General features: G+C 41.6%; 2 protein-coding genes across 3 annotated transcripts in view; one reads left to right on the top strand and one right to left on the bottom strand.

Annotated features, from left to right (window-relative positions):
* Positions 1-6,225: 6,225 nt before the first annotated feature.
* The window catches only part of LOC117138344 (exostosin-1), a 63,456-nt gene continuing 46,949 nt past the window's right edge, over positions 6,226-22,732 (bottom strand). The window contains exons 6-10 of the mRNA XM_033300384.1: positions 8,490-8,593; positions 8,273-8,423; positions 7,886-8,212; positions 7,511-7,827; positions 6,226-7,413 (exon numbers count right to left, since the gene is read on the bottom strand). Coding sequence (XP_033156275.1) covers positions 7,305-7,413; positions 7,511-7,827; positions 7,886-8,212; positions 8,273-8,423; positions 8,490-8,593 — 1,008 coding nt within the window. The 3' untranslated portion in view covers positions 6,226-7,304. The remainder of the gene's footprint in view (positions 7,414-7,510; positions 7,828-7,885; positions 8,213-8,272; positions 8,424-8,489; positions 8,594-22,732) is intronic.
* Positions 15,736-20,718, top strand: LOC117138345 (lamin-C). Of its 2 annotated transcripts, none has more exons than XM_033300385.1 (4): positions 15,736-16,321; positions 18,659-19,253; positions 19,327-20,132; positions 20,198-20,718. In XM_033300385.1, the coding sequence occupies exons 1-4, from the start codon at positions 15,921-15,923 to the stop codon at positions 20,316-20,318; spliced, it is 1,923 nt and encodes a 640-aa protein (XP_033156276.1). In that variant the 5' UTR covers positions 15,736-15,920; the 3' UTR covers positions 20,319-20,718. The 2 variants fall into 2 exon arrangements, with proteins under 2 accessions (XP_033156276.1, XP_033156277.1); XM_033300386.1 differs by having other exon boundaries at positions 15,737-16,321; positions 19,327-20,049.

The raw sequence follows: 22,732 nt of genomic DNA, 5'->3' as shown, positions 1-22,732 counted from the left end.
GCCCAATATGCTGTTTTGCCGGTGGTGGTTGAATGGGATGGTATGGATCCGATTCTGATTCCAAGTCCGAATCCCAATCCGATGTTGTTAGTTTGCCAGAGAGTCGGTGACTCTGCTCGCCGTTGCGGAGTTCCGGTCTGTGTGGATCGCTGGATGGGCTTCTGCCGGAATGGCCGCAATTAACTTGGATGCGAGAGTTGTGGGAGAGCGGCGAGTGCTCCAGCATCATGTCCCCACATTTATGTATTTTAATTAGTTTAAATCGTAATTTGTTTGTAGACCTGCGCGGATTACCGGCACAAAATCGACCTCGCCGGCCGCCAATCTGGCAGACCTACAAAAATGCACTGGCCAAAATAATCAGCTAGTACTGCATAAAATTTATTTTTCAAGCTTAAATTGTGTACCTCAAAGATCTCAAAATCCCATAAAACATAGTACAATAAATACAAAAAATATTGAAAATTTTATAGTGCTAGTTCTAGTTTTAGTTTTAGAAAAATTTAGCTGCAGCGACGTACATCATTTTCGGTTAATTATGAATTACCAAAAGCACATTTAAATGGACGCCCCACTGGAGTCGCCATGTCCCCCGCCTTTCCCCGCTGCCATCGCACTTCTTTTGACCCGGCCAATAGGAAGTTAATCAATTTATGCCTGCAAACGTCGACGGTTCGCAGTTTGGTTTTGTGCGGGTCGCTGTTCAATTATTATAAATGGCAATTTCGGCCTAGTTTGTCCTATATGCGCTCATGTGCATGTCTGTGTGTGTGTGGTCCAGTTGGCTGTAAACAAATTAGCCTGGCCGAGTGCCGGGAAAATCACAACAAAGGTTGACGCCGCCACTGGCATGGCAGGTGAAATTTTGTTAATTGCTCGCGTCTATCAGTATTATAAATCATATCAGGGGAGTCCAAATTATGCTGCTATAAATTTTGAAATGAAGATTGAAACTAAACCTATGTAGGTATAAATTAAAATTAAGCCATTCAAAAATCCAAACCAAAATGTAGCTGCGACTTAGATGCTCATGCATAAATGTTCCTACCAATGCTGTAAATCAATTCAGATTACCAGTTTTTTCTCGGTAGCCTATAAATTGCGACTTCCTTTTCACCACCTGGAATTCACTTGGACTTCGCACCTTTTTGGCCAACTTTTCTAACCTGTCGCTTCAAGCTGTTTGCTGGCCAAAGGCTACAGATTGCGGTGACATTAAAGTGCTGATAGTATTTTTGCCTTCGACCAATAAATTCGTCAGCTGAACATTTGACACAAATCTTGCAGTCGACACTCGTAAGCGAAGACCTTTAATGAAAACACAAATTGCACTGAGAAGTTTTGGCAGCTGCACTCGAAAGTGGAAAAATAGCAACAACAAGGACACTCGAGGCAGAAACCCTCAAGTCGCCAAAACTTTGGCCTTTGTTGCATTGTCGTAATGAAAATATTTATGATTTTTGGAGCCGAGTTGATTGTTTACATATTGCCAAAGCATATTGAAAACTTCTTTATTAAATTTTACTTCAATAAAAGCCAATTGTTTCTTGTTGCTCCACATTTCTACACATATATATATATATATATTTCTGTACAAAATGCCTGGCAAAAGTTTTTAGTTTTCTGCCAGAGAAAGCTGCGTATATTTCCCCCAATTTTTCCCCACGCCATTTTCCCAGATGAAAAATCTGAGGGATGTGGGCTGTGCTGCCTGATTGCTATGGCTTCTGTTGCAGGTCCTGCTGATACAATGTCGGAGGTTGACTGCTTCACCGATTCAAATTGTGCTGGATATTTTCATATTTTTGCTAAACAATAGCATCAGATGTCGTCGTTGTTGCTTTTGGCGTATCTCTGCAAATATTTGTTGCATGTTTGTGTACGAAATCGTTTAGTTAACGAGTCGTAAACACTTGTGATAGAATTCGACCAGACATTTGTGCTATGAATTTATGCATGCATTTTTTTCCTGGATAACTCCCATTAGTTGAAACCCAGTTCGACATGCACTTTTGGACACAAATTCAATAAATTCCTGACTTTTTCGGGCTGGCCTTTGATTTCATTAGCAGAAATATTTAAGTATATTTTTTAAATTCGAACATTTTAAGTGAATGGATTTTATTAAGCATACGCAGTGTTGGCAGAAGTAGCAAGAAATCATGTTGCTGCCTGATTTATGATATATTAAAAAAGTATATTATTAGAACTAAAATTGCATAGGTTATTAAAAGCAAACAATCTAAGCAATTTACGTGAGTTATTACTTAATTAAAAAGGGGCGTGTGACACTCATGCCCTTCAATGAACAGGAAAAATATTTGAAAACATAAATTGGGGCCGGGAAAAACACTCAACTGGGCCGCGGGTATTACGTAATTAGCAGAAACTACGCAAAGCAAACAGCCAGTGGGCCATTTACGGGAAGTATTTAACAAAACAATGCACAGAAGTTGCCTGTGCCGCCGGTTGCTTTAAGCCTAATTTAACGGCTCTGCAGACAAACAACGCGAATGGCAAATAGCGGCAGCCATTTTTTTTATGCCTCAAACCGCACACACAAGTTGGCAGTACTTAGCGGGTAAAGGGGCGGGGTGGGGAGGGGGCATGGTTGGGGGCGTTGAAAGAGGACCGGAACATGGCCCACTTTCTAATTAATGCAAAATATTGCAGCTGCAAAAAGAAACTAGCATATGTGCTGCCTACTTTTAGGTTGTCCCATGTGAGCCAGCTTTTTTTTGGATGGCATTTTCAGGGGTAGTGGGTAGTTGTGGGGGCGTGGCACTCTGGCGGTCTCTTTGTTGCCTGCATAAAGCATCACTCACACACACTCACTTACGCACGCACGCACGCAGAGAGTGTTGTAGTTGCAGCTGCAACATGCAACAACAACCTTGGCAATGTCAACAGCACGGCATCCTGGCGGAAGCAAGTGACCGCCGCCAGGGGTCGCCTGTGTGCTGCTAAATTAAACCCAGAAAAAAAATGTTTGCCCCATGTGGCAAAGGGCCACTGGAGAATGGGTCCAATAAAAAAATAGCTGATTTTTTTTGAAAATCCAAGCACCATAAGCTTTATGAAGAGGTAATGATTTTTGTTAATTTTGTATAAATATTTACCAACGATTAACATTCGCTTTTTAGTTATCACAAACTTAATGCTTGATAAGTACGAAATATTGATCCTTCTTCCAGATCCTGTGCTCGTGTCTCAAAAGCACAATTTCCCAGTGAAATTGATACTAAAAGCATTCTATAATGGATTTAATTATGGCAAGCCGACCCTGCAATAATTCATTTGGTAAGTGCTTCGTCATCGGGCTGCAAAAAGGCATGCAAACCGCGAAATTTCATTGCAGACACGAGATGGCAGTGCAATTTAATAATTTTCCAGAGCAGCTTAGAGTTCAGAGTGCTATGTATACGTAAATTAAGTTTTTCCTCGCAGTTTGGCAAACCAGAAACATGGCGACGCATTCTACGGCAACGAAATTTTCAGCATGCCAAAAAAGTTTGCCGCTAATTCCTTGGGCAAACTTTAACGCAAATGTGTTTAGATGGGGAATATCCTGTGGCACCTTGCTAAATTGAAAATGCATTAGCAGCTTAATTTCGAAAGGAGATGCACAACACAATGTTTCGAGTTTCAGTTTAATTTTTATTCAAAAATCACATTTGTTGTTTTTATATATATAGATACATATATATAATATTTCTGCTGCAATGTTTGCCAATAATGTACGGTTTAGGCTTACTGCGTTTTCGCTTCCATGGGTTTATTTATGTAATTTACATTTGTTCATGTGAGTGTTCTTATGTGGCGTGTTGTGGCTGTGGGTGTATGTCTTAAGCTTTAACAATCATTACTAGGCAATAGTATTAAGCACATTCACTATATATATATATTGGTTTACATTTAATGGCTGTTTCAACGCGGATTTCTTATGGTTTCTGTACAAATTTCAAGTATTAATAACCTTGGGCAAACAAATGGGCCGGGCATAAATAAATATTTTCATGAATGATTTGCATTTACATTATTTTTTTCTGCAACATGCCAATCACCTCATATTTGCCAATGGAAATGTACAGAAACAGAAATACATATAATTTCATTTGCCAAGTGACATTCCTGCTTGCAATGATTTCAATTGAATTAATGGGCATTTTGCATTAAGCTGATGGGCCAGATGAGTGAATTCATTTCAGAGTATCTATCTTAAGCTCAGATATGTTTTTCCAGAAGCACTGCCAGCACACAGATATTACTAGTTTGAGCTCTACAAAATGATATTTCGGTAGATATAGTTTGGTAAAATGCAGTAAGAATCATAAATGATAGGATTTCGTATCGTTGCATTTTTCGAAAAACTTTTCCTTCACATTTTATTGTCGTTTTTGTCAAGCCTTTCTATGCAAATTGTCTCAATGGTGGCAAGTTAGTGAAGAATAGTATGATTTTTCGTTTATAACTGAGATGATGAATAATATAGATATTTTTAATATTACTAACATGTAATTTTCAACTAGTAAGCCCAATTTAACAGAACTTTACTGCCTTAAAATTCAATTAACTTTACAATGTGTTAGGTTTTCCCATTTTCTGTTTTGCCATTTGATGGAATGTATTTAATTTTATTGAACATCCCCACATCCCATCGAAATCCAAATAGTTGAATGAATATATTCGCCTTGTAATTTTTTACGCATGGCTTGCCCAGTTAAATGTGGCAAAATAATTGATTATGCACAATTATCCCTATAACGCAAAATAAATAAATGAAAAAAAATGTGTGGGAAATGGGTGAATGCCAGGACATGGAAAGTGAAGGAAAGGGTTGAAAGTTGATTTATTCAAATGAGAGCACATGCAGTTTTCAATAGTATCACAACATCCATATTCGTAGTTCAACTTTTTCTCATTTTATTAAGATTGGTTGGGTTTTCAGGTTTTCGGTTTTTTGTTTTCATGTGTTAATGTTAATGCAATAAATTTAATTACCATCTCGCAGGCGGCAGCAACTATTTTATTATTATTAATAAATGGCTTTTGCAATCATTTTACGTTTGTGTTTGGCCTTTTTTTATACTCGGTTTTGTGTTTTCATTTCGTATTTGTGTGGGCGGGGCGGGATCAAGGAGCCTTTTCAATATTTTTGGTCAAGTTGTTTTGTATTGTTTGTTTTGTTTTGTTTTGGTTTGCTTTTGTCTTGGATAAGATCGTTCACTATGTATAGTTTGTTTGTTTTTAAATCTGTATAAAAAGTGCAATTGTCTGTTCTTGTGTCTTTGTTCACCTGCTTTTTGTTTTTGTCGTGTCAAATACAAATTCTCAAATACAATTATATATACGAGTTATAATACAAAAATCCTTTACACACAGATACAAAAAATAAAACGCACTGTACAAAATTTGATCTGATTCGATTTCAACTCTCCACAGTTGCCTATATGTATACGTATGTATATGTCGCAGTGTGTGCATGTATGTGTATGTGTGTGTGTGCGTGTGTTGTGCATATCCTTCGCCTTGGGCCACACACATTCCGAATATGCATATCCATATAACTGGCATTTTTGATTATTATTATTCGTAGTCAACGGCAAAAATGTTTGTTTGAAATGTTTGATTTATGTGCATGCTGATAGGGAACATTTCATTGCATTTGTCGTCCCTGTCCATCTGTCCATCCGTCCGTCCGTCCGTCCATTCGATTCCGTCTGCTCGCTGGCACAGTCCAGTTTTGACATTCGCACAGCATCCATTCATATTCGTATGTATTCATATTGCCGATAAGCATATTCGACTGATAAATGCTAAACAATTTCGCCGTTTGGCAGTCAAGAGTTTCGAGTTTCGAGAGTCTGGGCATCAATCGATTGCCCACTAAGTATGCAGCGTGGCTCCTAAGAACCACTTTTCTGGCCGGGATAAACACAAATAGCAGTCCAATAATTCAGTCAACCTAAAAATATATACATATGTGTTTCCAGAAATCTTTGGATACATGAAAATAAAGCCAGATTATAAATGACTTGGCTGTTTTATTTTTTATTTTAGAGAATAAAGAATTGCACAAATATTGAAATGCTTCTGGTCAATCCAAACTCATTTGATATGTTGAAGCTTAGTTATTGCTTTCAGCTCTTATTGCCCTTCGCACTTGGGAATTGACAATGCGAAAAAGTAAATACAAATTAAAAATCAACTAATAAAACAAAGGTATTGAATTCATCTGCAATCGTGTATATTTGTTGTAAAAAATAGTTATAGAAATATACTTTAGCTCTAGTATATGTATAGAATTGTGGTTGCTTAAACTAAAAACGCTTCTCTTCGGAGAAGCCTCTTCTTTTGATATGCGCATGTGGTTAAAAGTTGATTGCATATTGATAATTGATTTACGTACATCAGTAAATGGCCACGATATGAATTAAAAACTGAGGTGTCCAAATAAAAAATTGCACATAACGAATTGAAAATGGAAAGCTACTTAAACAATAAACTTAGCATTAGTTAATTGCTTCTCCTCGGCGGATTTGTGCACTTATTTCTGAATGGCCCGAAAAGAGTTCTTGTTGCTTTTCAGTGGCAATTGCTGCTGCTGTTCCATAATGGCCACGGATAATCAGAAGATACAGTCGATGTGTTTCTTATACGGAATTCGAGGAGCCTCAAGTTGGAATTTAAAACTGAAATTGAGACGACTGTGCCTTGCGCATACACGTTCACATTGATAAATCACTAACTATACACGGAGAGTTACAACAAGGACATACAAACATTTACACATACAAAACTCAACTCACACAGTACAAAAATCGGCTACTTATGTTCCTAGACATATATCAATTTACATATGTATGTATGCATATAGAAAATTTGCTAAGCGCAGCTAATTTGAAATTAGCAAAAAAGATGGCAAAATCGTTTGCTTCGCTTGCAGTTAACTAGGCTAATTCACATAATCGTATTTAAGGTCTATATATATACACATTGCATATATAATTGCAAAGGATGCCGTATGCTTACATCGATGTACACATACATACATTTACAAGCGCCCTTTGGCTCCTAACTAAGTTCCATATTTTCGCTACTAATAATAATTAACATAGTCCTTGCATCGCTTGGCCAGCGTCAAAAAACAGCATTTCATCTAAACGTATGTGTGTGTGTGTTTTTTTCTGTTTCTCTGTGTTCGAATTCGTATTGGTATTGGTGTAGCTGTGGGTGTGTGGTGTGTGGTGTATATGTATTCAGTACTATTAACGCTTGTAGCTATTGCCAGGATGCACATATCGCTAGCTGCCGACCAACTCGATCTGGCGGTATTTCTTGCGCAAATTGGAAACTGGATCACGATACAGCATGGGATCCATGCGCAAATTGGAACGTATCAGCGGCATATAGCTGCAAGGATATGAAAGAAAAGGGATGCGTTTTGGAAATTGAGATAGGATGCTAGTTCTTTGGAGTTCCATGTAGCTCTTCAGAAAGTGAAACTTACCCAAAAACGGCCGCAAAGGTATTTAGGCAGCTCTGGCGCTGGATAAAGTGGTCGGGATCGTTCCAGGGCGAACGACCCGTCTCCCGATCCTTGTAGCCCTTGCGCTGCGTCACCTTGATCGGCGGCTTCCTGGTCACGTGCGAGACCAGCAGGTTCATTAGGATGTCCTCGCAGTTGGAGGACTGCTGTACAGTCTTAAGTAGCAGCAACGACAGCCAATTGGTGTACAAGTAGTTGTAGTAGCGGTGGTAGAAGGCCGCCCCAGTTAGCACAATCGAATAGTAGTTTGTCCACTTGGACGTATAACCCCAGGCATTCTGCAAGAAATAGCGATAAGTAATTTCAGTACATTTAAATCCTCTCCGCCCAATTCACCTTGGAATCATCCCAGAAGTGAGCTCTTGCCGGATAGCCAACGATGCGCTCGGGAAAATCCCGCCACACCGTGTAGGCAAAGTCCAGTTCATCCGTATTGAGTATGGCATCTTCATCCAGCGACAGAACGGCATCCGTCTGAATCTCTTCGTAGGGCAGGAATCGTTGTGATATGCTCGGTCGTCCCTCAGTCGTCTGGCTTGTGGGTCCAGCTCCCTGACTCCTCGTGCTGGCCCCCAGGGAAATCACGTGCAAGGGTATGTGGCTGGTGGGGGGCCAGCGTTTCTTCAACGGCAACGGCCGATCGGCTGCCCAAAGGACAAGGATCTGAAAAGGGCAAAGTGTATTGCATTAAGCTGAACGTGCGGTTGCACTGTATTTACATACCCGCTCCACGAACTGGCTCTTCGTGATGGTCCTGACTAGCTTGTAGAGCGCTGCATTCGGTCCCAGGGCGGCGCCAATCTGCACGTAGATAACCGCCGTGTAGTTGTGACGCGGCTCCGCACCCATCGAGTTCAGCAGAAATGGCATGTACCTGAAGTTTGTGGTGGTTATAATCGATTGAGCTACAAGCTTAGCAAGACATATGGGTGGGACCAACCTTGAGCTGTCGGCGAAGGTGGGCAACGTGAGCAGGGCGCCCGGCGAGCTGTTCCAAACCAGGCTGCTCCGCACCGGATAATCCGGCAAACGTTCGCGTATGATCTGCAAGATACGCAAGGAAGATACGGAGTGCCTCAGTTAACGCTTGTTTAATGGCTTGTCGATACGCTCAAGTGGTGATTGCCAATTGATTGCCTAATGAGGAGGAGAGCAACGAGGAGCGCGAGGCCTTTGCTGCTGATCTGAATTTCGAGTGCAGTTCAAGGAGCGGGCCAAATTGCGTTTTGAATAGTCCTCCCAGTGGTCCACTCCCACTCCCTGGTGTTCCGACCCGGTTTTTCCCCCATCCGTTCGTTTTGTCCTCCGCTGAGTGTGATAACTCAATGGGCCTGAGTTGTTGCCTAATTTTCCGCTTGGCGCAGATGGTGCCCTTTTCCCCAACCAGCCAGTTTTCCCCATTCAGATTTACAACGCGGGTCGAAAAAAGAGTACTGAAAGTGAAATCCTTGAACTGCAGCCATCTGTTTGAGCTAAGGAGTTATTGCATCGAGTGGATGGTCATACAAATCAATATATTTTACCTTGGCAAAGTTTTAAGATGTAGTATCCATTATATGATATTATATTATTTTATGAATTTACACATTATTTACTATAAAATGCATAAATAAATAAAAATATGCCCTCTGATCGTTAACTATTAATACGGGCTCAGCTGTGGATTTATCCACGCATATATGAATGTCGAGCGGTGTTACCGCAGTTTCCGCTGCGCAGCGGAAGTCGCACAGTAACCACTGTGGGCGGAAGTGCCCCTCCGTCTCACTCTCGCACACCATGTGTTAGGCAAAAGGAGGAAAGAGACGAGGGGATGGCGTTTGGCTTGCGTGCCATTAACGCGGCGTTAATTTGTCGCTCAAAGTGTGAGCGCACCTTAAAGTATGCCGTGCCAAATTAGTTAGACATCACAGCCGCGCACAGTTAACTCGCCAAGACCCCCAGCATTTTGCATTTGGCACTGTTTTGGTTGCAGTTCGGGTTGAATGCAATTATAATTGCAAAGCCTGACCCCAACTAAGAGCTTAGTGCTGAGGCGCTGTTCGAGTTGAGTTATGCAAGTACAGGTGCAGCCACGTGCACCTGACAGAAAACAGAAGACGGTGCGTTATGCAAGTGCCACCCACCACCCACCACCCACTACCCACCCACTACTCACTATGCACAACCCAGCTGGCAGGAGCACCCAACAGCCACCATTTACCACCCACTCCAGTTCATTCGTGTTATTTCTGTCTGGCACGCTCCGCTTTTGTGCGTGTGGTTAGTGGAATTTGCATTTGCATGGACGATCATCTCCCGGCGGAATCCCACTGCTATTCAGGCTAAAAGACATAATGAGACGTTTGGGAGCGGTACCAACAATTAGACGCAATTACGGCTGATAGATAGACAGTTGGCAATCCTTTCAAGTGCATACCCTATATCTTCAGAAGCTAAACGCTATATATATTGGACACAAGTCAGTTAAGAGATAAGTTATTTTGTGATATTTAACTTAAAGAATCTTTTCATCAGAAAATGTTAAAAAATATGCCAGGAGTTCAGCAATCATTTTTAGGAAGCTTATGGAACTTTTTTCCCGAACCATCTGCAGTTTTCGAAACTATCAATATTCATAAGCTTAAACTAAAGCCAGGACATCCTAACTTCGTTGAGGATTTAGAATATTTAGTGTTTCGCCTGTTTTTTTTTGTTTTTTTTGCTTACATCCATCATGGCTTCATGGTGATGCCCCGCTCATTAAGCGCCACACGGCAGGTGCGGGAGCAAACTAACCAAACTAGGATTACGCTGCAGTCTGCTTGTCCTGCCGATCCTTGGCTCCTTGTCTGGCTGCCAACGCGTCTCAAGTGCCTGCTTTATATTTTGTAATTATAATTCCTTCTTTGGGTCCCACGCCCTCTCCCCCCTCCAATCTTTGCATAATCAACGCTCAGCGCGGCGAGCGTGTTTGTTTTAACCCTTTCTTTTAAGCCCGCTGTGTGTGCGTGATTATCTCTGTGTGTGTGTGTGTGTATGGGTGGGTTTTTGTTGTCCTGCGACATAATTAAGTCAATCTCGTGCTGTTGACGCTGCCAGCATAATTGAGAGCGAGAGGCACCTAACAGACAGAGATGGCCTATGCCTGCGATTCAATTATGCACATTGCACACTGCGTATATGTTTGGGCCTGGCCCAGACAGATGGTTCACCTCCCACCCCCCCTCGTCCACATTATAATTGGCCAACAAACTGCGTTTAATTGGCTTAGATCCATGCCCCACAGCCAGCATTTTTAAGTTGCCTGCAGCAGCATAAAGCTACAGTTGAAATTGGCTACAGAGTTGAACAAGCGAGTTGAAATTAAGATATAAGCGAAATATAAACACACATACTTTTCTAAAATACATAATAGTTTTAAAATTTAAGATGGTATTGTTAGGCATTGTTTACTCTGTGGGTTAAGTAGGTGGTCCCACTGTACTTCTGTTTGCTTGGCTACACATGTCCGGGGAATCTCTTATTCGGTTGCCGGTTTTCTTTTCCATCATTCGTGGCTGCCAGGTTGCATTTGGATGTCAGCCAGGAGACTTATCGCAGCATAAGGACCAGGAGCAGCAGCAACAATCGCAGCTGGCACTACTTAAGCAGCATATATGTGGCAGTAAGTGAGGTGGGCGGAAAAGGAAGGCAGCCAGAACTTCATTTCCGTATCGCATCAGCGCATCGAGTTCATGCATAGATGTGTGCGTTTGCGATGATTAAGTGGATCGAGTGACTGAGGTAGCTGCAAGCAGCTGGAGGCCCAGTAACCAATAGAGTGGATAATGTAGGCAAATAAAACAGGTGGATGCCTATCGGGCCTGCAAGTATTTGGCTTAAATGCCAGATTTAAAGGGCTCACCAGCCCTGCATGCAAATTTGTCTTGACTTGGATGGAATTCCATTAACAGCTTGGCCTGGCCGCCCATTTCACTCGATGCACTTTACTTGCACATATTTTATGCAATGTGCAGTTTACATGTCTGGCGAAATTTGCTTCAATTAATTGCAAGAATTTCCTTTGGCCTCTCGAAGTCAAAGCTCCTTTTTGCTGCCGTAAAGGTTTATTTTGTTTTAAGATATTTTTAATTGAAGCTTTTGGCAAAGGGTTACTTTAGCAGTTTGCGGGAGATTAATGAATGTTTGTGCTTCAAATGAAAAATGCAGCTTTAAAACAGAGAAGTTTACTTTTAGCAGAGATAGATTTTAATTAAAAGCATCGAAAGCATAGATGCTTGCTGCCAAAGGAGATTATAGCTTAAAAAACATATTGTTAGGTTTTATAATATAAGATTTACATGCAGTACAGTTTGGTTAACCTATTTATTTATACTTCAGGTATCTTCACAGGTTTTTTATTTTTTGCTAATCAGATTTAGGAGACACACTGCGCTGCAGCTTACATAAAAGCATATATGTTTACAAATTCAATTCTGCTGGGTGTATGGCATTGCAAAAGTTTTCGTTTCCTGTTCTTTGGCTGGCAATAAGAAAACGTCGGTTTTGTTTTCTGCATACTATTTTTCTTAGCATACTTCTTGGGGCCTCTCAACTTGGCTGCATCTGTGTGTGTGGTGTGAGTGTGTGTGTGTGGGTGGGCGTGGCAAGCGGGTTAAAAGTTGCAAGCTGTGCAAAGGCAGCTGCATACATAAAATGTAGTTCTCTGTTGGCCAGGCTAAAAGTTGCACTCAATGACACCCAAAACACTCAACATCCAAAATACAACAAAAAAGAGAAAGAAAAAAATTGAGAAAAAGGCGAAACTCCGTCGAAGACAAACACTAAATTAACTTATGCAAGTAGCTAAAAGAGACATGAACACAGAGATAAAAAAAAAGAAAGGAAGTAAAAAATGGTATGTAAATGCTTGACATCAACTTCCTCCTACAACTTTCGTTGATTAAAAATTAACAAACGTCGCAAAGTGCAAAATTAAGCAAACAAAATACGAAAGATGTACAACATGGCGTATGCGTATGTATAGTTGACTTCACTTTTAATTGCCATAAATAACTCCGCATTTCCAATCAATTATGGCGCAAAACTTTATAAAAAATCGAAAAACAAGAATCCCTCCACTGACACGTAAAAATATTTAAAAATATTTAAAAATTGAAGCACGCTCACAGCCGATACGCAAACAATTTTACCCTTTTGCGGTTTTTGGCTTATGACAATTAAACAAAAAACGGCAACAAATCGCTAAACCAATTTCGAACCGAATTCATTTTATACATATTACTTTTGTGTTTTTTTTAGTCATATATTTTATATGCGCCATTCGGACGTGTTTTTGCACAGAAATTTATCGATCTAAACTTGTTGACCAACGTTAATTAAGTGCGATTCCAGGAGCGTAGTGGGAATGTTTTTTTTTTGGGGGCTTATGCGATGATGTGTAAATGCGCGGGTTGCACAATACTTTCGCTTTGTTTTTGGATTAGCGAGAATTCAAATAAGTGATTTTATGTTGGAAATGGGGAGAGAGTAAGCTGCTAAATATGCAAAGTAACCGATGAAAAATTCAGGGATTTCGATATTTATTTATTTCAGATGTTCTGTGCAAATAGAATAATATCCTTGGGAATGTTCTATTTTGGTTCCAATAATTTCAACTGTTTCTTCTTTCGCTTTGTTTTCATGGCATAATAAGGTATTTAAATCGTTTCAAAGTTAAATTCGTTTTTTTTTAGCTACCTAAGCTCTGATCTGCGATTAAATTCGCCATGATTCCTTCAGCACCTCTTCAGCTTAATCGGCAGCAATTTGGCTCTGGGCGTTCATTCATCTTATAACGTCATTTGCCATGACTTCAAACTTTAAGCTGACGATGATGTCATTATTGTTGGCAAACTTCGGAGCTCTCGCTACAACGCAAATGAAAATATAAAAAAAAAAAACAAAAACAAATGCCGAAGTTATGAAGCTGCTTTGACAAATTCGAAAAACAAGCAAAACGAAAAAAAAAACCAAAAAAAATATATATATTCAGCAAAGACAAACAAGTTTCGGCCAAAAAGAGAAGCTAGCTTTAATTTTGTTTGATTTCAGTTTATTCGGTGTATCTTTGTGTATGCTTTATTCAACGATAGGCGCAGCAGGCCAATATAGACAAGCAAATGTAACAGAAGGCAAATAAATGCCAAATAAATATTTATTCGCAGGAGTTTGCACAAATTAAAAGCCCTGCGGGCAACTTGTTTGTTTATTTTGTCGTTTCTTTATTTTTGGTTAATCGATACTTGTTGTGTCAAATGGCGTGCCAGAAGGTTTTCCATATCGTTGCAATGATAAAAACGTTAAATAAAAGTACAAAAGATGCTTGTTACAATTACAGATACTTTAACAACAGAACAATAAACAACATTTACAGGACTTAAAGATATTTCAATGCTGTCAAGATATTCCCGTACTCACTTATAGTTTTATTTTTATTTTTTATAAGCTACCATTCCAATGAGTAAATTTCCCTTTGCCCTCAATCTTATCAATTTGTAATCTTAATCCCCCAGCTATTCATCAAGCTAAAAAAAAAACTCAGCTAGAATACTTTGAAGACAGACAAAAAAAAAATAACGCAATAATAATAATAACAAACAAAGTCCAAATGAGACAACAAACTCAAACATTTAACATCTGGTTAAGGCTTTAATGCTCGTTTTTTTCCGCACACACAAACGCGCTCATTAATTAATTTTAATTAGCTAACGCTCACAGCTTACAAACGGATCATAAGTATAATTATAATTTCGTAAAGGGAAGTGGCGATTTTGGTTAAGAAAATAATTTCAACGCTCGTTCATGATTAAAAATAATTCGGTGACGTCACAGAGAAGCGGCTACGTTTTGGAGGTCAGTGCTATATACTCCGTTTACTTGTTTCTCCGTCTTTCATTTTTTTGTCTTTTTTCTTTTGCTTGGCTGACTCTCGGGTGGTGACGTCACGGGCTTCGTTAACAGTGCACGAGAAGTTCACATATTTTCTCACAGCGTGTGGTGAGACAGAGAATTTCAGAGCTCTCTAGTTCTCTCGCTCTCATTGCGATTCTCAGTAGCAAAATAAAAAACAGTTTGCCGGCTATTTTTTGCATTTGAGAATAATAGTTGGCAAAAGGAAACAAAAACAGCTCTGACACTTTTTAAGAGCTTATTTATTTATTATGAGTGTGGGGCATCTACAAAAGCGGTCTAGTATGTCAATATTTCACTTAAGACATGTTCACACTGCGCCAAGCCGTTTTCCACCAACCACTGACCGCCAACCACCAGGAATGTTATGTACTGGTGCTACTCCCAGTCGTATTTCATAATTTTGGACAAGTCACTGGGCCATAATTGACCCGCCGCTGATCGATAAGCTCGAGTGACACATTGCGCATTCGAACTGTGGGCCAAATGGCACGGAATTGATGATATGTGGGCGTTCATTGTGGTCGATTTTCATGTGTCGCAATCTCTATTAAGGGCCATTCATTTATGCGGCCAACCAAAGTCGAACAAATCATAATGAAAATGTGGGCCAACGGGCGGGAAAATGAAATTATGCCAAAGGGAAATGGCATCATATGGATATATTCTAAAGTTACAAACTATTTTCTTAAGTTTACTCCATTTCTTTTTCTAATTTGCTTTTTCTAATTTTGTATCACTTGGCCCGTTCATTAACCTTGGACAACTCAATGAAGATCTTATTGAAGATTGGAATGCATCGCTGGGATTCCGCCCAAAGGTACAGTGCAGCTTCTTTAAATAGAAAACTGTACGTTAAATGCTAGAACTTAACATAAACATGTGTTTCTTACAAATTTCTTTAATGTTATATTAAGACATGATTTTAAAGATTTTTTTAAGATTTTTCAGAGAAGTGAACGAACATGTAAAGAACTTGTTTTTGGGACCAGTTGGTTGTTTGTTAGTGGTTCGATTTCTATTTAGAGCTCCAGCGGCACAAACAGCTGTACATAGGAAAGCCCAACAACACTTACGAATGCGAATGGGAAAGCGAATGTGGTGTAAGGCGAGACAACAATAATAATAAAGCCAAGAGGTGAGAGCGGAAAAATAGAGAGAGCAGCGCCGCATTCGTGTTGTATTTGGTTTTTTATGACCGCTGCCGCCGACGTCGACTAATTTTGTCGATGATAGCCGTTCGTTTCGAGTCAAAGTTTCAGTCAATTTTCAGTCGTCAAAGCAGGCGGACGTGCAAGCAAAAATTCAGAATCAAACGTCTGGAAAAATTGTGAAAGACACTTACGTACTTACGTATTTAACTTAACGTTAACGTTACGTACTTAACTTAGCTTAACTATCAATTCGCACCTCGCAAGAAAAGAAACACATTGCAATAATGTCAGCACGCCGCGTCACATTGAACACACGCGTATCGCGCGCATCCACCTCCACGCCGGTGGGCGGTGCATCCACCTCGTCAAGGGTGGGCGCCACCTCACCCACCTCGCCCACGCGCACCAGCCGCCAGCAGGAGAAGGAGGAGCTGCAGCATTTGAACGATCGCCTGGCCTGTTACATCGATCGCATGCGCAACCTGGAGAACGAGAACAGCCGCCTCACCCAGGAACTGAATCTCGCCCAGGACACCGTCAACAGGGAGACCTCCAATCTGAAGGCGGTCTATGAGAAGGAGCTGGCCGCCGCTCGCAAGCTGCTCGATGAGACCGCCAAGGAGAAGGCCAAGCTGGAGATCGATATCAAGCGTCTGTGGGAGGAGAACGACGAATTGAAGCCCAGGTAAAACTCTAAGACGGCGGGTTCAGGTTTGGGCTCGGAATTGGTAACAGCGTATTATCAGCCAGTGATGTCATATGTACATATGTACCATGCCGGGCCACTGGAGCGCGAGACACAGACCGAAAATGGGGGCAACTTTGGGAGCCAAGAAAGTGTGGAATCAATAATGCACAGCACGAAAAGCAGCAAAATCTTTTCGATTTGTAAAGTGGAAGTACAGTCAGTCGGGATTTCTAGAAATATAAAATTGTTTTTTTTTTTTAACTTTTTTTTTTGTATTTTGTATTGGAACAAGCGTAATTTATAATTATTTTTTAGGGTACAGTTGACCCAGAACTTTAGTTGCAGCTATGTAGCTTTGCGAAAACAATAACAAATTGTTTTATTTATAAGTGTATTACATTTTTCAGCTAAAATGCAAGTCATTCTTATATTTCATGCTATAGTATTCATATGAAACATTTTAGATAAGAGAGAAGAGTTTTAGTTAGATACAAACTTCAGTTTCCATGGTTGTTTTCTTTATATGTAAGGAGCGACAGAGACAGATGGAGAACGGTGCAGACTGAGAGCGAGCGAGGCCGATGATGTCATGCCAAAAGCACATTTCGAAAGCCACGCACATGGGAACTCTCTCGACTCTTTCGCTGTTGTTTATTTTTTGCATTTACACTTCCAGAATTCTCTGGGCATTTTTATGCAAATGTTTAGTTCTCAGCTAATGAGAAGTAACCAAAAAAAAGAGACAATGAAATCAAATAAGAATCGAAATACCGCCGTAAATCTCAATGAAGGTTACAAGACTATGATGTCATATGGAGCTCAGTTACAGATCCATTTGTAATACCAGTTTCTGGTGTGTTGTCAGTTTGGCTGCTTAGTTTTTCCATTTGCCAGATTTCCGTTTCGCGTCGTTTGCGTTATCAGGCAATATTTATTTTTGGTATTTATTGCGCGATGAGGCCCAGAGCTTTTTTAATTCATAATAGCCACAGTTTGTTGTTTGTGCGTTTTGCAACGCGTTAACAAAGTTATGAGTTGGGATAAAAAGGCGGGTGCCTAAATGTTGGGTAAACTTGATTTTTCAGCTACTTAAGACGTGCCTTATACGTTGAGAAACGGACCGGAATAACAAAGGAAATTGTTTATGATTAGATACGATAAGATTGCAGCAGAATTATGGAACTTGTGATATAAGATTTCTCTTTTGTTGAGTGTCCATATGCTTAAGCTATTTTCATTTATGCTTAATTGTTTTAAAATTTTTTAATAGAATTTAGAAAGCCAAATATATTACCATATTTCTTCTTTGGCGACAATAGCATACATATGTACAAACAAATTGGGTCAGCGAAACGAATTGGGGAGGAAAAATGGAACTTTAACACGCACACACACAAAACGCACAAAAAAAGGGGAAATAAGGAAAATGTAGAACGCAAACAAAACAACCTTGAATCTATTTTGTTTTTCTATTTCCCCATTTTTACACAACTTTTCTTGATTAGCTACGAAAACTGTTTACATTTTCTCGTTGCAACAGCAAGAACCGAAAGAAAATTGCTAAAACCAAATAGAAGATTTTGGAAAATAAACTTTCAAAAATGGTCAAAACTATCGCCGTAAAAGGCGCCAAACTTTATACGTAATTTAAATTACGCAAAGTCAATTATTCCATAGTTGAAATCATGGCATTTGTTATAGAAAATAACTTAAAACGTGCCGACCACGCGAGTCGCCGATTGACAACCAAAATTGATATCCGAAAATATGCAGGGATTATTTGTGGAATTTTCGTAGCTATTTTTTATAGCGAGTTGGTTTTTGGCTAAATAGAATTTCAAATACGAAAAATAAAAGGCGCTCATAAATCAAAGGGGGGGGAGGTCGCTGGGGGTGGGGGAACTGGTCAGAAATAGCCGGGCTACTTTATGCTAATGGCATGTGACGACTTCTCCCAAGGCAAACAAAAACCTCGAAATGTTTGAGTATTTGATTCTTCTATGGAGGAGGATCGATGAACGAGTTTCCAAGCGACTATAACATTTAAATAAATGAAATGAATAATACATATGCGAGATAAAGAGAGCGGTTTAGCTTTCGCAAACAAATGTGAGTCGCAATGTGACTCAGTTATAATTATACAGATAAGTGACGTCATTCAATGAGCACATGTAGATAAAAGCCGAAAAACAATTGCTCTGATGAACCGCCTGAATTTCTATAAGGGATTACTCAGGCAAATGGACTGATTAATGATTAATTTAAAAGGTTCTGAGATCTAACTTTGCAATAAAAGATTATTAATTTTATAACCATTTTCATTTTAAATTTAAGACTCGACAAAAAGACGAAGGAGGCTAACGTGGCTGAGAACAATGCCCGCCTGTATGAGAACCGCTACACCGAGGTCAATAGCAAGTACAACCAGTCATTGGCGGATCGCAAGAAGTTCGAGGATCAGGCCAAGGAGCTCGCTCTGGAGAACGAACGCCTGCGCCGCCAACTGGATGATCTTCGCAAGCAGCTGGAGGCGGAGACGCTGGCCCGCGTCGATCTGGAGAACCAGAACCAGAGCCTGCGCGAGGAGCTGGCCTTCAAGGATCAGGTGCACACCCAGGAGCTCACCGAGACCCGATCCCGTCGCCAGATCGAGATCAGCGAGATCGATGGCCGACTGTCGCGCCAATACGAGGCCAAGCTGCAGCAATCGCTCCAGGAACTCCGTGATCAGTACGAGGGTCAAATGCGCCAAAATCGCGAGGAGATCGAGCTGTTGTACGACAATGAGATCCAGAACCTCAAGGCTGCCGCCAATAGGGCTGCCCAGGGATCCGCTCATGCCACCGAGGAAGTCCGTCTCATGCGCACCAAGATCGACGGCTTGAACGCCAAGCTGCAGAGTCTGGAGGACACCAATGCTGGCTTGAATGTGAGTACTGCAATTGGCAACCCGAGTGTTCCCCTTGTGATTTTAATATTGACATTTTCCCATTTCCTAATAGTCTCGCATTCGGGAGCTGGAGAACCTCTTGGACACGGAGCGCCAGCGCCACAACCAGTACATCGCCTCCTTGGAGGCCGAACTGCAGCGTATGCGCGACGAGATGGCTCACCAGCTGCAGGAGTACCAGGATCTGATGGACATCAAGGTGTCGTTGGATCTCGAGATTGCCGCTTACGACAAGCTGCTGTGCGGTGAGGAGCGTCGCCTGAACATCGAGTCGCCCGGACGCCCGACTACCGACTCCGGTATCTCCAGCAATGGCAGCCACTTGACCGCCAGTGCCAGTTCCCGATCCGGCAGGGTCACGCCCAGTGGCCGTCGCTCGGCTACACCTGGCATCTCTGGATCGAGCGCTGTGAAGCGTCGCCGCACCGTGATCGATGAGAGCGAGGATCGCACTCTGTCCGAGTACTCGGTGAATGCCGCCGCTAAGGGAGATTTGGAGATCATCGAGGCGGACGTTGAGGGACGCTTCATCAAGCTGCACAACAAGGGCACCGAGGAGATCAATCTAACCGGCTGGCAGCTAACCCGCATTGCCGGCGACGAGGAACTGGCCTTCAAGTTCTCGCGCGGATCGAAGGTACTCGGCGGTGCTAGTGTCACCATTTGGTCCGTCGATGCCGGTACCGCACATGATCCACCCAACAATCTGGTGATGAAGAAGAAGTGGCCGGTGGCCAACTCGATGCGATCGGTGCTGGCCAATGCCGACAAAGAGGTGAGAGTCTTGTCCATATACAACACATGCGGCACTTGCGACATCTGCCGCCACTGCAGACACCTCGAATTCGTGCTCGACCAGTACGATATGCCATAGACCTCTGCACATTTCGACTATAATTTACGCTATATCTTTTGCCTTTCAGGATGTTGCCAGCTACGACCGTGTCCGTGCTAACGTTTCCAGCCACACCTCGCGGCATCGCAGCAGCGGCACGCCCAGCACGGGCTTTACCCTCGGTTCCGGAGCTGGCTCCACTGGAGTGAGGAGCCTCTTCTCCCTGCTCTTCTAGGCGGGATCTTTAACTTCGAATCGGACTGGCTTGGCTTGGATCCTAAGGCCCAGCCAAACAAAACACAACTCACCGCAGAGACTCACAGACTCCGAGCTGCACATTCAAACCACACACAGATCTGTTCTGCATATCAAGCTAATTGTGAAACTATGTACAACAATCAAAACTTGTTCAACTCTTAATGTTAAATGTTTAAGTGACCTTAGTTGATGTCTTTGACTCTATGCGTCTCCTATGTTTAAGTAAGCTTTTTCACGCTCTACACTCTACTCTCTCTCTCTCTGTTATTTATGACGAGAACATGCATTTTGGTAAAAATACAAAAATAAACACACAAATAAATGTAACAAGAAAGTTGGCTGGAAAATCAATTAATGAGATTTAGCCGTGCGGTCGCTCGCGTTGATATCTTTCTTGCGAGGAAGCCAAATCGGCTTAGGCCAGTGGAAAACTTCTTGAGATGCTGTCGCGGCATTTTGCACTATCTGGGGTCCAGGACCATGGGCCAGGCCATAATGGACAGGTAAGTGGGGGAAATTAACTACTAGAAGTCGGGTGGACAGGTGCAGCTGGGAGCAAAACTGTGGGCTAAAACCGAACGAGGTCAACGAAAAAGTTTCGCAACTTTACAACTTGAAAATAAATTAGGTTGGATCAGTGGGAAAGGTCGAGCAAACTGAAGCAAAAGTTTTTAATGGAGCAAATATACAGCTTCGGGCAGTTGTAGAAATATACTATTAAACAATTCTAGGGTTGCCATTCAAACTAATAAACGACTCGGCAGTTTCCGATACAAAAATAATGCTTAGAAATACATATTTGCCATCACAGTCGTTATCTCTTACTAATCTCACACTAGAATACTAGAAGACTGTAGGCGTCCCACTGTTCCATCTGCATCCTTTGGCTTACTCCACAGGCATTAGCATTGCCAGGACGTGGAAGAAGATCCTTTCACTTGGCGCCGCCTTAGCCAAATTGCGTTATCTATTGCCCAGCCATTTCGCGCAGTGCATGAGCAGCCACTAAGGCAACTTAGCGGCGCTTGAGTGAGTGCACGATTCAATGGAATGAATGCGAGAGAAAGGCGGCGGAGAAAGGTGAAAGCGGTTGAGACGGCTGAGAAGACTGAGGAGGGGGCTGAGAAGCGTTGGCGGGCGGGCAGACAGTTGACTTCAAAGTAGTTTTCCTTGGCAAAGTTTTTTCCTCCTTGGCGCACGTTTGCGTGCGCATAATAGGATTAGTCAAAGTAATAAGTTGTTTTTCTTCCTCCACTTTTAGCTGCTGATGCTACCTAGATTCCTGCCGCTCACAGGACCTGCTTTTGCCGGATTGTTGCCGCTCTTCCCGGCCAGGCGGCGAGTGGGCGTGGCCAGTGTGCCAGTGCTTTGATATGCACGCCTCGATGAGACAAAGCGGACAGGTGAGGTGAAGAAAGTTTCTTTCTTTTGCCATCTGCCTGCGAGTATGCAACATATTATGTTGCATGAAAAGCAAAGCCACAAAGCCAAAAAAATAAAATAAAAGGCAAATAAAATACCAGAAACAAAGTGCGTCTGCATGGGAAAATCAAGAAAAGAGGTTTTCCAGCTTACAATTGAAATCTCAATCTAACGCATAACAGAAATGAACAAAAAATCTGTCGGTATTACAGGCTTAAGTTTCTCGATTACAAATATTTTTCACAAAGATATGACTTAGATAGTCATATTTATAAATATTAGCGGAATTGGAACTTTTCCACAGTGCACACTGGGTATGCAGAACATTTCGAGCCCAGCCCAAACTTTTGGCTTATTGTGGTTTATTTAGTTGTTTTGTGAATTTTTGTGACCATTTTCGAACTTTTACCAGCTTCCGCTTTTCGTCTCCCTGTGCAACTCGAGTGCATGGCACACGCTTATCGGTCACATCCATTCGGCCCCAAATCACACACACTCGAGCACACAAAGAGACTTTTGGGGCTTAGGCCAAGATTTTGGGGCCACTGTGGGCCGACAGTAAGTTCGGTAAGTGGACTTTGAGTGACCTTTTTTGTGGGGATTCTGTGGGCATGGCCAATCGGCTCCCGGGGTCTGGCACACACAGATTGGTCTGCTGGTTGGTTGCCGGGTTGGTTAGTCGAAAGTTCAACACACAATAAAATTATGCAAATCTTGGGATCAGCCGCCTACGATTTCCATTCATCCAGCTGCAGACACACACACTCACACTCTGACACACATATATTCTGCGGCCTACGCACTTAGTTTCCTTTCGAAGGATGTTGTAAAAGTTCGAATGTGGTCTTACTTTGGGTTCAATTTTTGATTTATTAATTGAAATAATTGGGGGTATCAGAAAAGGGATTGGGATTGGCATTGAGTGCCAAAGTGTCGAAGGAAT

The sequence above is a fragment of the Drosophila mauritiana genome, chromosome 2R, assembly GCF_004382145.1.
Source record: "Drosophila mauritiana strain mau12 chromosome 2R, ASM438214v1, whole genome shotgun sequence".
Classification (NCBI taxonomy): domain Eukaryota; kingdom Metazoa; phylum Arthropoda; class Insecta; order Diptera; family Drosophilidae; genus Drosophila; species Drosophila mauritiana.
This window is presented reverse-complemented; position numbering and strand designations above follow the sequence as displayed.